This window comes from Diaporthe amygdali, assembly GCF_026229845.1.
Source record: "Diaporthe amygdali strain CAA958 chromosome Unknown NODE_28_length_639089_cov_64_968398, whole genome shotgun sequence".
Classification (NCBI taxonomy): Eukaryota; Fungi; Ascomycota; class Sordariomycetes; order Diaporthales; family Diaporthaceae; genus Diaporthe; species Diaporthe amygdali.
This window is the reverse complement of record NW_026517048.1, coordinates 74163-90816: the sequence shown is the minus strand read 5'-3', so window position 1 is coordinate 90816 and position 16654 is coordinate 74163. Positions and strand designations below refer to the sequence as shown.

The window sequence follows — 16654 nt, the reverse complement described above, 5'->3', positions numbered from 1 at the left end:
ACGCCCCCATCCGGATGGATCGCCGTGATCTGAAGGGAGAAAAGAAACCCAGACAAGGAGAGAAAAATCAAGAATCAAACGGGGGTGCATAATGCTGCCAAGAGTACATGCGCGTGGCGTCACCAGACATTCCCATCTTCAGCTGCCGGCAGGTTCTTTTTTGTGTCTGAATGCTGGACTCTGATTGTTTGTGTCCCCAAACAGGCGCCCGTCGTCTAGGGGATGCCCAGCCCAGCCGGCAGTGATGTAAGATGACCATGGAGTACAACAGGATAAGAACATGAGCAAAAAAGAGAGAGTGAACGAAAAAAAAAAAACCACCAGGGGTTGGAATGAGGGAAGAAAAAAGAAAAACCAGTAGGTGGAAATACAACGCCAAACCCCCCAAGTGCCCTTTTCTCCCTTGCCGTGGGGCACCGTTTCGGTGTTGTCTGTTGTTGCCCGCTGTCTCTTTTGTTTTTTTGGTTTTTCCATGGCGGTGACGGACGGTATCAAGTATGGTACAAGTCGAGTCGCACGAACCGGAGCGGACCCCGGGGGTAAAAAGGTGGCAGTGGGAATAAATTGCGAGGCTGATGCGTTTGGTGGGATAGGAAGCGCCAGAAACCAAAAAAAGAGGGAAAAGAACCAATAGTACAATGAAGTCCGGCAGGACAGAAATGCACGCCCAGAGTGCTCGATAGATAGGTAGATGAAACCTTGTCGTGGCAGCCCGTTTCTCCAAAACGCGATCAGGCTGCGGCAGGCAGGCAGGTAGGCGGACGATGAGGTTGGACAGATCAGACTGAAGTGCCGTCACCCTCGCCACGCGTCAGGGAACCACACGCTGTGTGCTGCGAGAAAGTGAGTGTGAGAGAGTCAGAAAGAAAAAGGGAAGAGGCAGGAAGAGATCTGCAGCCTGTGGCTTGTCAGAGGTAGACAGATTCTCGTCAGTCGCTGCGACTGCGCCTCCCTCCCCTCCTCCTGCCTCTCTTCCTCTCTCACACACATTCGCGGGCCGCGGCGGCGGCTCCCTCCTTGTTCCATGGGCCGTTCTACCACCTCCTCGACGTCTGTGGCGACGCCGCCATGGAGATGAAGCTGAGGGCCACCTCGGCGGCGTCCTCCTTGGCGTTGTTGAGGTTCTTGCCATCGTACCAGAACCGGGCCTGGTGGATCGCGCCGTTGACGGTCACGCGGCTCGACCAGGCTGTGCGACCACCTTTATTATTTTGATTTTCTGTCAGCAATGGCTTGGTCCTCTCCCGTCCGCCCTCCCGTGGGGTTCTGCGGCGGTTGCCCCGGGGATGAGTGGCTGGCTTACCTCTCCTGTCTGAGACGATTTGGAACGAGGGCGAGGCGATCTGGTACTCGCGGCATGCGTCTGTCTTGTGTGTTAGCGTCTGGTTCTTGGGGGGAAAGGTGGAAGAGGGAAGTAGTCAGGAGGCCGTGAGGCTGTGTGGGATGGTCGAACCTTCAAGCTTGCTTTGCCAGGCGCAGCTCTCTCCGGCACTGCTGGCGCTGTGGGTTCGGGAGCTGTGTCGTGAGGAAGACATGGTATTGTGTGGTATTGTGTGTTGTGTGCTGTACTGTGCTGTGTTGTGTTGTGCTGTGAAGCGTTGCGTTGCGTGTGTGGTCTTGTGTAGTGCGGTGTTGCGCTGTGCTGTGTTGATGCGGCAAAACTGGAGATGGGAGTGCAGTGTTGTGCAGTATGATGATCCCGGAGGACAAGCGTGGAAGAAGGCTTTGAAATCGCGGGCTGAATCAACGACAGAGGTTGCAAAGCAAGGGAGGAAGAGTGATGTGAGATCGATGCAATAGTGGTGGTTCGATAATGACTGAAGGGAGAGGGAGGCCACGATGCTCTTATACCCGGGCCAGTCCTTGAGCAACAGGCTTACGGGCAGGTGAAGTTGATTGGCGACAGGGTGTTGTATTGTGAGCTGGCAGAAAAATGAGTGACGGTTGGGTAGGTATTGCTTCGTCCTCACATAGATTTTCTACGTCGTCTTGTTTGCATCAGACGTTGCAGGTAGACGGTCGGTCGGGAAATAAGTGTGGCCTCGGATAAGTGCATTGTTCGTGGCCTCCTAGGATGGGGGCCGGTATTGCTACGCAGGCAATCTAAACCTGAAAAAGACAGAAGTGAAAGGGAAGTCTCAGGCATTTCGAGGCTTGGGTAAGTCCATCTTTGCTTTTTCACAACAGAAGCATAGCTGAAATGGGGGACACATACTGAGAGACCTTGCGTGCAAGTACTGCGATTGAATCGTCATAAAAGCGTCTCCACAATAGGAAAAGAGCCAGTGACAGCTTGTTACTGGGAATCAGAGCGTGGAAAGGATGTACTAGCATCCATCAGAGGAGTGAGGTGGTACAAGAAAGGTACTATGAAGTAAAGGTGCAGCGCTCCAGGCTGTGTCTGACGGAGTGTGACGACTGTCTTGGGAGAAGGAGTCGACTAGACCGGGCCGTATGAGATGGCGAATCTACCGAAAAGCAAGATGAAAGCATGCCGCATCATTACGACGGTGAATTTTTGCTATCGTGGATCCATTCGAATTTTGTTCTTGCTTCATCTGCGTCATGTAAAATGACGAGGTGCAATCGCGGGCTATTCAAAGAGATCCACGCAGTCAGGTTAGGCTCAGATCTCTGTCACACCTCAGATACGCCTGAACGTAGGCGCAGGCAAGGTGGGCAGGGCAGGCAGGGTGGTTCGAGATGCCAGCATGCTGTGAGCAATCATGCAGCCAGGGAGACCTCAAGCGGGCGTGGCACCTGCATGCGGAGACCGGGGGCTGCATCCGTTGACAACCACCCCGGTGTAGAATCGGGGGGGTCGGGCAGCCTTCTTCCACACCGGACATCCCTCTTCTGATCGAGTGGGTGTCGACAACTGCAGCTCTCAATCTGTTGCTTCCACGATCTTGGGGATTTCTTCTCACATCGGTGTTTCTCAAAATGTTTGCTCGCCCTGGCGATCCTATATGCAATGTCTGATCTCAGCCGTCCGCTCCAATGGAAGCGGGACCAACGTCGTAGCGTCCCAGAAACCTGGGCCGAATTCATGACACCCGAAGGCGACAAACGACGGCTTCACGCCTGAGGCCCAAATCTGGCATGATTGCAGGTCTCATGCCAGGCACGGTAGGCGAATGCCACCCACCCTCGAGTACTGTACCCGACTCACTCTCATTGGGTGCCTCTCCTTTTTGGAGTGAAGCTTGACACCTGAAAATATGCAGGTGATGTTTTGTTGAGCGGCCTGCTTAGTTCGTGATGTGTTCAAGGCATGCCGCTTGCAAGCCACACCCGATGGACGACGTTCGTGAGAACAGGAAACTGCCCAGTTTCAGCTGCCGATGAGCTGGCTCCCCATGATCGCGATTGTACTGCCACAGTCCCAATGAACAGGGAACGGTAGCATTCCTGGCTTTATGCGAGTGCGAGCTTACGTAGAATAAGCACAAATCAGACTTACAGCCCAGTTCATGGGCCATACGCGGAATGCAGCCGGCGAACTTGATAATACTGACCATGTACGTATACTACCTGACCAGTCGACTCAGGCAGGGTCAGGAGATTGCCAAGAAACAGCTGCTGGCCTTGGTCAGTGGAGTATTGCAGCAAAAGGGCGCAGTAATGACGCTGTGTGCATCAGTGCGATGCTCCTTGCCTTGATAAGCTACCAGTGACCACCCCGAAGACTTATGTAGTTAGCCTCAGAAGCACAGATCTTGGTAATTCGGACCATCCCATTCCTATCCGCTCGTGTCGTGGACTGATTTGTCTAGATCCAGGGTGGCAGTGATAATGGTGTAGCTCAGGCTCGCATTTACCTGGTCGGCGGGTTGAACGAGACGGGGCTACCCGTGGGTGTTACGAGCAGAGTAGTGTCCTTTCTCTGGTCGTACAGACAATCTTGGTTCCATCAGCCCTGTTGCAGACTCGGTGGTGTAGGACGGGAGTTGTCCGGGCTTCGCGGTATTTGGAGACTGCGACATGGCCATGGACTGCGCGGTTTTTTAATGAGTTGGCCCCCTACAGATTATCAGACGCCGAAATGTTTTCCTTTTGCCTTCATGAGAGGCAAATTGTGGCTCGAATGGCTGTGATAGCTTATGGACGTTGAGACAAGGGTCAACTTAGACGCGGCTCTTCGAGCGATCGTTGTCATCTGCTGCGGGTGCCGAAGGAAAAGCAAAGCTGTATCACCCGGAGTTGTGAAAGTGTCCCCAGCTTGCCACCATCCAGCAGCATAGCAGCATGCAACACCCAATCGGTAGACCTGCATGCCTTGTTACACCAGTGATGAATATCCCGTTCGGGCATCCCGCCCGCAGCCCGTCGGGCTTGACGTGCAATAGAATAGTGTCCATTTTTGTGGGAGAAGTCAGCCTTGTGCAGTCGTCTTGTGACTGACATATGTCGTGGCCAGCACCAACGCATCGTTCCGAGTCCAAAAGCTTCGTATTACTCTTGTTGCGCCTTCAAAACGGTCTCGATGGCTGCAGTGGCTTGATTTTTCTAAGTCGAGTCTGAGCCAGGGAAAATGGCGCGCATCCGTCATATCACTGTTTTGTGAAGTGCGAACTGTCTTGATCTCAGGAAATGGCGTGCGCTATCTGTGGCTGAAAGCCTGTAGACTCGTCCACATGGGAAGTGTTCCTCACGATGGTCAAAGGCGAAGCTTTGCGAATGCTGTGGCTGCGAGTTCACGGGATTTCACAAAAGAGGACTGCTGAAGAGGTTGATGCGGAAAAGGTGCAAACGCAAAGCAGTTGGCCGGCCACCCAGCGCTGCCAGCCAGCTGCAGCCGTCTTGTCGATGGTGTTAGGGCGACTTTGATTTTTCTACGGTCAAACAAAGCTTTTTCAGGCCTCTGATTCCTCGGACAACTGCATTCGGGCAGCCTGCACGGCAGTGCCAAAGGGCCGGCTGTGTTGTTGGCTCGGACAGGCGCATTGGACAGGCACGGGAAGCTCACACGATGGAAAAGGTTGGCCTGGATGGGCTGTCGTCCAGTTCGATTCTTGGTCAAAGAAAGGTAGTTTTCTGGTGAGGCTGCGGTGAGTGCAAAGAGGCCCAGCGAAGGCATGTCGTGGGCGTCGAGACAGCGCACAAGGAGACACAAGTCGAGATAGTCTGGGCCAGACCGACGCTGGCGTGTTCAACGTGGCACTACAGGGCGCCTTCAACCGACATTCTGAGGGCCGTAATGGAGAAAGTGGCGGGATTCAGGCGGGATTCCCTCGCTGCATGTCCCAAACGCTTCCACGGCATTTTCAGCAAGACTGAGTTGATGGCGTGGGAGTGACAGGTAACGGGTGATGGTTGGAGGCAGTTTGGGAGCTTCCAAGCGCGCGTGACGTGACGTGACGGCAATGGGGTCTGCAGTATTTTGTGATTGATACAGACTATGCTGACAAAGTCAGGGGCTGCATCAACTGTGGGGTCGCCAACCAACAATGAGTACCCAAACCTTCGCCCAACTTGAACAATGGCTTGGGCTTGATCCCACCCCGGCCTCGAAGCTGAGCTGTCCGGTTGACACTGGGAAAATTTCAATAATCACACAGGGACTCGAGCAAACAAAGATATTTATCAAATGTATCAGACGTCACCCAAACTACATCTAAGCAGGATCAAAGCATTACGATGGTTTCGAGGAACTCGCATCAAGCCATACAGTTTCAGAAACAGAGTTGATTGCTTCTACTTGACTTTCTTTAGTGTAGGATGTTCGGGTTTGATCACAAATCAATCTTTGCGCAGTCGTGTTCATGGCGATCTTGGGTTCAGTCGAAATATGAGCGAGCTCTTCGAGATACCGAGGTAATTTAAGTTGCAATTTTTATTAATGATCAAAAATCCATTTGAAAAGAAGTACGGTTATATTTGGAAAACAGTTTGGGTTGAAAATTGCATGTCATTAGATAGTGATCCAAGAGTCATCTGCAGAGAGTCTCCTCGCTCTTGCTCTCAAAGGGAGGCCACGACTGGGGAAACTCTGATTTCGGGCAGCCAGGTCGTATGTTTAATAGTTGGTAATCAGAGGTAAGTACATGAGAGCATAGAGTGGGCATCGCAGCTCTGATTATGTTGTTCTCTCAAACATGTGTATCGTCGAGTTGAGGCGGATGACTTATCGCTTTCAGCTGTCAGAAGATGTCATCGGCGGCTGAGCAGGGATCAGATCTCCGCTTTCCCCAGATCTAGGGTCAGGGGTCCGGATGAGGGCCCCCATTCTCCACATTGGACCTCGGCTTCTTTGACTCGGATGACCTCCCGAGGTCGACCTCCGCCTCCGCCTCCTTTCACAAAGACGGCGTCTTCATTCACCATAGAGTAGAGCATTGTTTCAGCGTCTTTCTCTTCGTAGACTACACTTCGCCATACTAGTGTTTTCATAGACCACCACTCGGACAAGAACATCGGCTTCGTTATCTCCCCTTTGCTCCCGCAGAAGACCAGCAGCATGCCGTGGAACACAGAGCTCACGCGCCGCTTAGGCATCCGAGGTGAGTCGGCTACTTGAGAAGGACGAGCCCATGAGGAGACGAGAACAAGCCCTAGAGACACAGTCAACTGACGAGAATCACAGTGCCCGTCGTGCAAGGAGGTATGATGGTATGTGTCCTGTCCCACGTCCGGCCAGCTTTCAGTGTTCCTATGGTCCGACTCATGTCACCAAGATGACATGCCGTCGCAGCGGACGGCTTCAACATGGAATCGCGATGAGATACTGACTCCGGACTCCTCTTCCAGTATGTCGGGTACGCCGAGCTGGCCAGCGCAGTCTCCAACGCCGGCGGGCTTGGCATCATCACGGCTCTCATCTTCCCAACTCCAGCCGACCTGCGCAAGGAGATCCAGAAGTGCAGGAAACTCACTAAGAATCCCTTCGGCGTAAACATCACCCTCCTACCATCCCTCAACCCGCCTGATTATGGCGCCTACGCCCAGGCCATCATCGACGAGGGCATCAACATCGTCGAGACGGCCGGCAACAGCCCTGGACCAGTCATCAGGAAGCTGAAGGAGGCCGGGTGTATCGTGTTGCACAAGTGCAGTAAGTCTATTCCCATCCAGGCTGGGCAATCTCCATCTCTCTCTTTGCGTGTGCGACAGAAGCTGACCGAATGCCACCTCGCACAGCCACCATCAGACACGCACAGAGCGCGGTCAAGCTCGGTGTGGACTTCCTAAGCATCGACGGATTCGAGTGTGCAGGGTGAGTGATGGCACCGCATGCGGGCCCCGTCATGCTTCTGTCCCCGTGATTAGGCTTGCGACGTGGTGCTTGTCATGCCACGGTCCTTTCTCTTTGCTTTTCGTACCGGCCGACGCACGTCATGCAAGCCGCGGCTGACGGCTTCGTCCTGCCGGGCAACGTCGCTCAAGCCCGCGCGCGGGCCCTTGTCTGCCTTGTACTCTACAGGTCCCGTCCGGCCGCTCAGCATGCGGCCTCCCTCATGCACACACCAGCCCCCGGGCGCTTGCTTTTCTCTTTCGTCTCGTGTTTTTCTTTTCTTTGCCCTCCGAGTATCGGAACGGACACGACACGAGGTTCACGATGCTGACGCGCTTCTCATAGTCACGTCGGCGAATCAGACATTACAAACTTCATCTTGCTTAGCCGCGCCCGGCAGTCGCTCAAGGTGCCCTTCATCGCGTCGGGCGGGTTCGCGGATGGCCAGGGATTGGCGGCCGCGCTGTGCCTCGGCGCGAGCGGCATCAACATGGGCACGCGCTTCATGTGCACTGTCGAGGCGCCCATCCACGAGAACATCAAGAAGGAGATTGTGAAGGCTAGTGAGACGGATACGGCCCTCGTGCTGCGCAGGTGGACAAACACCACTCGCTTGTACAAGAACAAGGTCACCGAGGAGGCGCTCAAGGTCGAGCGGGAGAGCAAGACCGGCGAGTTTGCTGAGATTGCGCCTTTCGTGAGTGGGCAGAGGGGTCGGCAGGTGTTCATCAACGGCGATCCGGACTATGGCGTAAGTTTCTCCATTCCGTTTCTGTGGATTGCTTGGTAAGAATACCGTACTGACGCGGGTCAATAGGTCTGGACTGCTGGCCAGGTGATCGGCCTGATCCATGATATTCCAACATGCAAGGACCTCGTCGAGAGGATCAGTGTGGAGGCCGAGGGATCGCTTAAGGAGAAGCTAGAGCTTGTTTCACCGACACAGAGCAAGCTGTAGATGTGTTATAGATTTGTTGTACAATTGACGGTTAGCAATCTGTTTTTAGAAGTTCCAAGGTTGCGATGAAGATAGCGAATGTCAACGTTAGGCTTTCGACGAATAAGGTCGGACCGAGCGCTCTTCAACACATGATTATACCACCTTTCCATCGGTGTCCGTCCTTTTATTTGTCGCAACCCCTCCGTCCTAGTCGTTCACTCCTTGTGGCAACGCGTTCGACCTTATTCCGGAATGATGGAGTGCTGGAACAGCTCTCACCTTCTACTTTCAACATCCAGAGCCAGTCTGGGCTGGACCCTTGTTACAAAAATCCATTGTCATAAAGTAGTAAATCGGCACATCGTTCACGGTCAATAGTCGTCTTCCCAAAGTAACTGGATGAGGGGAGATGGCAAATTCATTGTGGTCAACCAATTGAATCTTGAAATTGGTCAACATTGAACCCTTGCCGGCAGTCCGATCCCTCCCTTGATGGATATGCTTTTCCATGCCCGCGCAAGACTCCAAAATCCATTTCAGAAGAATGCTTTTTATAATACCTAGCCTATCTCCCATCATCTTGACCAGCTTTACCCCACGAATTGGTTCTGCCTTGACATGGTCTATGGAACAGTGGCTCTATGGGGGTCGTCATCCGGCACCACAGTTCACATTGGCTCGAAGAGGTCTCATCGTCCAGCCCAAGTGTTTTCCTCTTCATATACAACTCCAGTAATCAATTCAATGTAGGAGCTGGCCTTTTCCAATCGCTGTTGTATGTATCAACCCAGGCAGTGTCCTCGACAGTGTCTCCGCCAAGTGCGTCTATGGCATCTTGGCTCATCCGATCCCGATTGCCGCCCTGGTGATACATGAACGGTATGGGCTCGCCATGGCGTCGCAAGGGATGAACCCGCTCTGTACTGCCCACAGGGCTGAAGGATCCGCAGATCATGGTCTTGGCTGCCGGCCTCGGCATTTCCAAAAATGGCCTGCGGGAGTCACTGCCGTGCCAGCTTTTAGTTCGAATAAACGTTTTAAATATTAACTAAAATTCGAAGGCCTCCTATGGCCATATGCCGTACTCGAACGGGTCGACGTGCGGGTAGTCGGCTCGCATCCCCATAATGATGCTGTATTCGTCTCTGAGCAGATCGGAGCCCTCGTTGCCGTAAGCCGGGTATTTGCTCATCTCGTGCCTCCGCAGCGCCACGTTCCACGGGAAGCTGGAGTGGGCAACGCCCATGAAGGCGCTCGCCTTGAACATGATTAGAAAGTCCACCAGGGCCTGCTGATCGAACGTCATGCTTTCGAGCTGCTTGCGGGCGGCTCCTCGAAGCAAGTCGTATTTTGTCACTACCGCCACATTTCCTTTCACCAGGCTCGACGCTTTCAAGCGCTCAGCGAACACGTCGACCACCTTCTGGTCTCCTGACGCGACGTAAACGACGCGGAGGCCAGTTCTCGCTAGGTTCTCGAACTGTTCCCTGAACTGCTCCTCCATGCGCGAGTACCGCCACTCCTCCGGCGGCCATGCCCAGATGGCGTCCTCCTCGAGGCGCAGGTGCGCGCCGTAGTAGGCGCCCGGATTGATCGCCTTGGACGGGTCGATGGGCAGCGAAAAGCGCTGCTTGAGCTCCCACAGGACCTTGGCCGCCATCGCGCGCGTGTCGTTGCGGAAGGACAGGATCTTGCCGAACTCGTTGACGAAGGCGTCGCCGTCGTCGTGGACGGGGTACTCGAGGAACGACTGGCCGAGCTTGACGTGCACGGGGGCGTCGGGTTTGACATCGAGTTTCTGCTTCCCGAGCCACTCATCGAAGAAGCGCCGCCACTCGCGGGGAAACTCGAGCCCCTCGCGTGGGTGGTTCGGCTCGAACTGGTCTCCTATCAGGTCCACCTCCACCCGCTGCTGGTAGGCTGGGAAGTCCTCTACGCGGTCGTAGATGCGCATCCCAGGGCATCCTTCCGACAGGTGCTTGACGAAGACCTCGCGTTCCAGCAGGTAGTCCAGCGGCACCTCATTGGTTGTCTCAATATCCGTCAGGTCGCTCGGGTTGCGCAGCGCTATCGAAGGGACGACGAGCGCCCCACCACCGTTGATCGCATACCGCACGCATTTCAGGATCTGGTTGCGTAGCATGCCGATGCCGCCGTGCTGGCCCTCGCAGGTGAAGAGCAGGCCCGGCCTGAAGTTGGACGGGTTTCGAGCACATATCTCCTTTATGGGGCTGTAATCGATTGGTGTAGGGAATTCGGTGTCGATCGCCTGTCGGACGAACGCTCTCTCTGCCTCGTTTTCGTGTTTACTTGTGTCGGTTCCGTCCTGCGCGAAGAGTAGCACTGCCACACCGTCGAAGTCGCTGATTATTCGAGTGCTCCATATGATGATAAGCAGGGCCCCCATAAACAAGGCCGCCACCCACGGGCGATCTTGGCACAGCATGGTTGTCGTCAACGAGCAACCGAATAAGAAAGAGAGAGTGCCTTACCGCCCGCTGTAAGGCAAAGCCAAGTGATTGACAGGATGCAGATTTCTTGGGGCCAAGAACGAAATCTGGATGTTCTCTCGCAAAACGTCGGACGCCCAAGGCCAGCTCCGTCGAGGCGAGCTAGGGTGAAACCGTTCGTGTCGGACCAGGGCGGCCAGGGGCCCTGAAACAGGTTGCGAGCACTGGTGCTTCGACGGACATGACAGGTCTTATCAAGCAAGGATCTAGAATAATTGATCATTCGGAAGGATTCTGGAAGAAATCCCCTGGCACTTCGAGTACCGCTCCCTGTTGTTGTTAGTCGCGCGATAGTGTAGCTTCTCCTTGAAAAGTGATGAAGTGTCGGTTGAGCTAGAAAGCGCGCACTAGTCAGCACAAAACAGAGGACCCCTTACTCCAACTTCAAGTTACACATTTACGCGACTTGCGAGACCACAAGGTATGTGTGAAATGATCTCAGAGATCTCAGCTGCTTTCTGCAAATTGATCTGTATTGTTGTCTCGCTCCTCGACGCGTCGCGATCGTTGCCCTTCACCCCCATCCCCCGAAGCAGATTGAGCTCTGATCAAGGATTGACTCCTGAAGTCCTGCTTGCATCTCGGCCAATGTTTGTATTTCCAACCTTGCATGGTAACTCAGCTAGAGCTACAATCAGTCGGGAATGACGGTACGATGCTTTGAGACGTCGTTGATGTTGGCGGGCGATCTTCGAGCCATTGGTGATGGTGGTACGGCGGAGATCGGAACAGCCTCCAGAGGGTCGAAGCCTTCGGTTCCTCTGGTGGTCTTCGCTTGCTCAAGTGACTTGGTCTGCCACTTTACGTCAGGTAGCGAAAGTTTCGCTTGTATCGTAGTTGGCTACTACCGCTCGCGACGGCCTCTTCGCCGCGTTTGTCGCCGGCGGACATGGACGGCGAAGTCCCTGGGAGCACAAGACAGTTGCGAGGTAGAAAACGAACAAGGCTGAAAACTCACAGTGATAGGTAACCATCATGATGATGGTGACAGTCAATGCCTCATCAATATTGAGGCGCGAAGTATTCTTCGCGCTGCGTCTCTAATTCCTCCACCATGACCACGAAACATGCCGGTCCTCCGTAGGCTGACGAGACCCGCAAGACGTCGAAAATTGGTTGCTGTTGAGCACGCCCACTCATGGCTTCTTGATTTTGCCAAGGGCGTCACCATTTTCCGACGACCAAACGGGGACGTTCGCTGACTCTCCTTGGGGGGATCCGGACTCAGTCGCTGCATCGCACGCCCAGTCACAATGGGGCCTTTCTCGCAATCATAGTAATTCAAATGCCTTGTGAAATGGGTTCAAACCTTTGCATACCTAAAGTGAGTTGGTGTGCTTGCCACCATCCTGTCTCACGAGCAAGCTCCCAGCGATCGCAAGAGTCTTCCCAAGTTGCTCTTCGAGCTTTATGTATAAATGGGACGGACCACAACTCATCTGATTCTGTGTCTAAGCGAAGTTGGTTCCTGCAGGCTCTGGCAAAGGAGGACTGCTGATTTGAGATGCATCCGGAAATACAGGAGAAATCGACAAGGGAGGTATCAACTGCGGCAGAAGGGAATTGAGTCCAGTCTTACTTCCACCTCTTGATTGGATAGTTTGTCCGTATCTGGACCTTCGTGTAATCACGTATCGGCTTGAAGCATCCTTTTGTTGGCCTTCGATATGTTTTCCAATGTCGATGGACACGGCCACACCTTCATGACGTTGGAAGAGGTATCGTGACACTCGGATCGCAGCCCTCAAGCCCGGTGTGCCGCTCGAAATTGCGAAAGCTGTGTTCCAAATCTGGTCAGCCATTGTTACGATATATTGTTTCCTGGTTGATGGGAAATTGGGAGATCTTGGTCCATAACTGCGCTAAAGATCGATCAAATGTCAACACCATACACAGGCGTTCGAGTGGGTTGGTTTGCGTCGCGTCTTGAAAATCGTGATAGCTGAGCACTCAAGAAATCGAAGCGACGATGGTCTATGTTGCCATCAGTATGGACATGCTCAGCTGTGTTCCGTCTGCTGCTCAACTTGTAATCCACGAGACAAGAAACCGCCTCGTCAACCCCGACGAAAACGACCGCGACCCAGATCTGATCGGAAGAGGTCGAGGAATCGAAGAGCGCACTTTTTGTGAGTGCTTTGGTCCCCCAGTCGACATTCGTTACTAGCAATCTCTTGCCCAGTTGCTACCGGCGCACTTCAAGGGACAGTGTGTTTCCCCAGGACCCAGCTCGGCAGCTTTGTCTTCAGTGACCAACGGATAGACGATGACTGCGGGACTCAGTCCCGAGCTAACTCCGTTTGGATTCCGCAACGACGCCGAGACTAGCAACTGTGAAGCTGGCACTGTACTTTGGGATGCTCAGCGCTTGCGGAATGTGTAGGCAACAGCAAAACAGAGCCGCAGCAACCAATCATCTCTGCTTCAGTCTTGCAGTCGACATCAGTAGGCAGAGAAAGTCGGCTAGCAAATCATCTCAATCACAAGAAAGTCATCATCAACTTTTCGTCATTAAAAAGGCTATCATCTTGTGTCGTTTGTTTCTAGCTGTGCTCTCCTCTCCTGCACCTCGCCTCAACCTCAATGGCAAGAGACACTCAAGCTTCGCACACCTAGACTGACACTTTTTGTGACAACTACCTCATCAGCGAGACCTTCACTGCTCAACCGCATCACCTGGTCCTTCACAACCCCAAAATATCAAGCCTTGATTAACTCATCTTCTATCTGACTAGCCCTGCTGACGAGGAACTGCCTACATCCCAGACTCACTACGTTGCCTCCACCTCACATGACGCCATGTGCAGACATGTGCGTTCCAGGTGACAATCGCCCTCCGTACAACACTGGCCGCTCCAACTCGGCTGGCTTCTGTCCAATAAACGGAGCTCGACTTATTAAACAACCTGACGCAACAGGTCGTGAGGCTGTCCAAGCTGGGGAGCTCGAGGCCGTTCGACCACAGCGCATCATCTTGCACCAAAATAGTGACGCCTCAATCGAAAGCAACATTACCTAGATGAAGGTAGGCAACGCTGGGCAGATCCAGCCAATTGTCCCAGATGAGTCTCCAACAGTCAAGGCTTCCCATAGGTTCCAGATCATCGATCCGGGGGGAACATCATGACGGCAACACTTGTTGCTCATCATGAAGATGCAGCCCGCGAGAGCCCCAGTTCTGGCACTGTTATGAGCCACCAGAGCACAGGCTTCAACGGCATTTTGGGGGCTCCTCCCAGTGGACCCATTTCCAATGCCAAGGGTGACGCGACTAGATGAATGACCACAATGAATGCGGAGTAGGAATTATGGTGACATGGCGTTCACCAAAGCTATGTCAACAGATACCTAGGGAGGGCGGCGCCAATGACGACGAGGATTCAGGATCATCAAGCAAAAGAGTGTTGGTCAGCGTATAAAGTGTCTGGTTTGAGGGTGGCTGATATCATTTCTAGCTGTACATAGTATTGTAAAGTTGAGAGCCTTGTTTTTACAGATTTGAAGACGTAAAATTCGGAGCGAACTGTATATAAATCAATGGCCCTTGAGACTGAGCAAGACTGCCGTTCTGCAAGATCCTCGCGTCTTCATCACGTAGAATCACATTCACTTCGATTCTGCATCCATACTGCGATTGACAAGCTAAGGGTGAAATTGGAGCCATTCACATGGTCGCGAACTTGCAACAAATAAATACGGTCGCGGTAGCAGACAACAAGCATTTCTTCCTTTCCTTCCGACCCGACAGAATCCCCAACTCCTTGGTTGATCAACAATTGAAGATATACCATCTTCTATCAAGCATTTGTGAGTAATTCCATTGTCTCTTCAATTCGATTGATATCTCAATCATAAAACATCTTGACCTCGATAATCAGCTACCGCGAAGTTCTTTTCCCTGCAAACAACAATCACCTATGTATCTCCAGCCATCGATGAAGCTCGCCCTATCCAACCACAGCAACCATCCCCTTCCTATGCCTATTTCCCAATTGAAGCCTCCATCTCTGTTCAATAGTGCCTTGTTTTCATACAAGGGTCTGATTAACTACTAAATACCTGCTAACTAGGATCACGACGATGCGTCCTTTGCGGCACTACAACGCCGACGCCGACGAGGCGCTTCGTTTGGCTGCCAGCCAAGATGGTTATCCGCTTCGTCAGAATCAGCGACTTGTCGTGAGTACTAGTCGCGAGACTGCAAACATACCAAGCACCCATCCACAGATTGGATCCAATAACTCCTCGATGGGTCCCTCCGACGTGAGTCTTAACCCACCTCAAGGCCCCGCTCACGAGGGCCTCATCATGCCTCGCGACTTTGCCAACGCTCAGGGATCGTTTGTGGCCTCTGGACGCGGACACGGACACGCCGACGCGGCTCAACCGCAGCCAGGCTTTCAAGCCTCGTCCAATCCTATTGCCAATGAGCTGCCTGTACCCCAACAGGCGAATGCCCAAGACCAGAACGCCGCAGAGGCCTCGAACGGATCTTCGAAGGAAGACCGAGTCGCACCCCGCAAAGCGGAAATGAGGGTCCTTCTCAATCAGAGGGGAAGTCAATACAGTGGAAAGATCCGAAGCCTGGAGGACCTCAAGGATTTCGAGGAGGTGCAGAAACTGGTTCATTTGACGCGAGTCCGTGATCTGTCTGCTGGTTTCCCTTTGACCGAGGCCGAATACATGAAACATTCTCGCGAACTCTTCGACGCAATGAAGGACCTAGTCGACATCCACGATAAAGTGGGTAATACGGCGGCGACGGTAGAGTCCGATGGAGATAGCTTGGCTGTCAAATTCGTCAAGTCCAAGTCACCTATCGAAGTTGAGATCATGGCGGGGAAGATGATGGTAGGCACCCTTCCCACTGTGCAACCCCTGGACAAAAATTGGCCGCTGATAAAATTTTCCAGAGAGCGATGCTGAAGGCGCAGCGTGGCCAACTCCATCTTCCCAGGTTCAAATTCCAGTATTACAGCAACTTCACACTACGATTCAGGGCTGTTGTAGCCGCAGTACAGGTGAGATGATGAACCAACTATTTCCAGTGCTCGCGAAGTGCAAGGCCAATTGACAGGGGTCATATATTCAGTTCTGCAAGCTTCTAGTACGGAGTGCCTTTGACTCCGACGAATGGGTCGAACGCATCGTCGCGAATCCAAAGGTTGAAATGGACCAGAAGATCAAGAACAAGTACATCAACGATGGAAGAAGCTTGAGAACGAGGTATGCCGACAATGATAAGGACTATAATCTTAAGATGAATACAAGGCTGACGGCGACTCATAGACAAACCAGGACTACCCTCGCTGCCCTTTCAGCTGGTACTGGCCAGGGACAGCCCAGTCAGGGTCCTGCCGCTCCACCTGCTCAGAATCAGGCGGCCCCAGGCGCAGCACCGGCTGAGCGTCCCTCCGAGCGCCCTTCCAAGCGCGCCAAACCATCTCAGGAGCAGCCTGCGCAGCCTGAGGTGGCGTTGCCTTCGTCGGCTGAGGAGATCAATACACCCCAGGACCAGCAGCCAATGGTGGGACAATCATCTCATCCGAGTCATCTGGGTCACGAGGCTTCTTAGTACGGCAGCCTTAACCATGGCTATCAGGATCGAGTACTCCCAGCAGTGAGCAGTGAGAATTTCCAGCAGTTGATGGATGAGTGTACCAGCCTTGACGAGCTGAGCATGTTCCCTTCCGTCATGTCTCCTTACGCTTTCCCAGGTGGAGGCGATGGCACCTATGGATTCGATGGAAACATGTACGCCGCTTCGGCGCAAATGTTGCCTCCTTACACGAGCCAGCCCCAGGTCCCTGAGCCGATTGAGTGGTATGGCTTTGAAACGTACGTTCAGCCAACTGGTGGCGCGGCTGGAATGGAAGCCACCGAACTGAACCAAGACAAACCTCAAGACGAGGATCAGGAGGAGAAGGAGCACGACGACCCGACTCATCACAACGCTTGATGTCGAGGCCA

At 53.3% G+C, this 16654-nt stretch overlaps 4 protein-coding genes across 4 annotated transcripts; 2 read left to right on the top strand and 2 right to left on the bottom strand.

Moving 5' to 3' along the window:
• Positions 1–1034: 1034 nt before the first annotated feature.
• On the bottom strand, positions 1035–1535 carry J7T55_014741 (uncharacterized protein; the record flags this gene model as incomplete). Its single annotated transcript, XM_053131713.1, has 3 exons — positions 1035–1201; positions 1304–1363; positions 1454–1535. 3 exons carry the CDS (start codon positions 1533–1535, stop codon positions 1035–1037), a joined length of 309 nt encoding a protein of 102 aa, XP_052990102.1.
• A 4727-nt stretch (positions 1536–6262) lies between these two features.
• J7T55_014740 (uncharacterized protein) lies at positions 6263–8192 on the top strand (the record flags this gene model as incomplete). The annotated part of the gene is made up of 7 exons (XM_053131712.1): positions 6263–6330; positions 6385–6503; positions 6587–6612; positions 6751–7054; positions 7141–7216; positions 7580–7985; positions 8052–8192. The coding sequence occupies 7 exons, from the start codon at positions 6263–6265 to the stop codon at positions 8190–8192; spliced, it is 1140 nt and encodes a 379-aa protein (XP_052990101.1).
• Positions 8193–9240: 1048 nt separating this feature from the next.
• Positions 9241–10620, bottom strand: J7T55_014739 (uncharacterized protein; the record flags this gene model as incomplete). Its single annotated transcript, XM_053131710.1, has 1 exon — positions 9241–10620. The coding sequence occupies one exon, from the start codon at positions 10618–10620 to the stop codon at positions 9241–9243; it is 1380 nt and encodes a 459-aa protein (XP_052990100.1).
• Positions 10621–14764: 4144 nt separating this feature from the next.
• On the top strand, positions 14765–16643 carry J7T55_014738 (uncharacterized protein; the record flags this gene model as incomplete). Its single annotated transcript, XM_053131709.1, has 5 exons — positions 14765–15535; positions 15598–15705; positions 15777–15910; positions 15983–16211; positions 16287–16643. 5 exons carry the CDS (start codon positions 14765–14767, stop codon positions 16641–16643), a joined length of 1599 nt encoding a protein of 532 aa, XP_052990099.1.
• Positions 16644–16654: the final 11 nt, after the last annotated feature.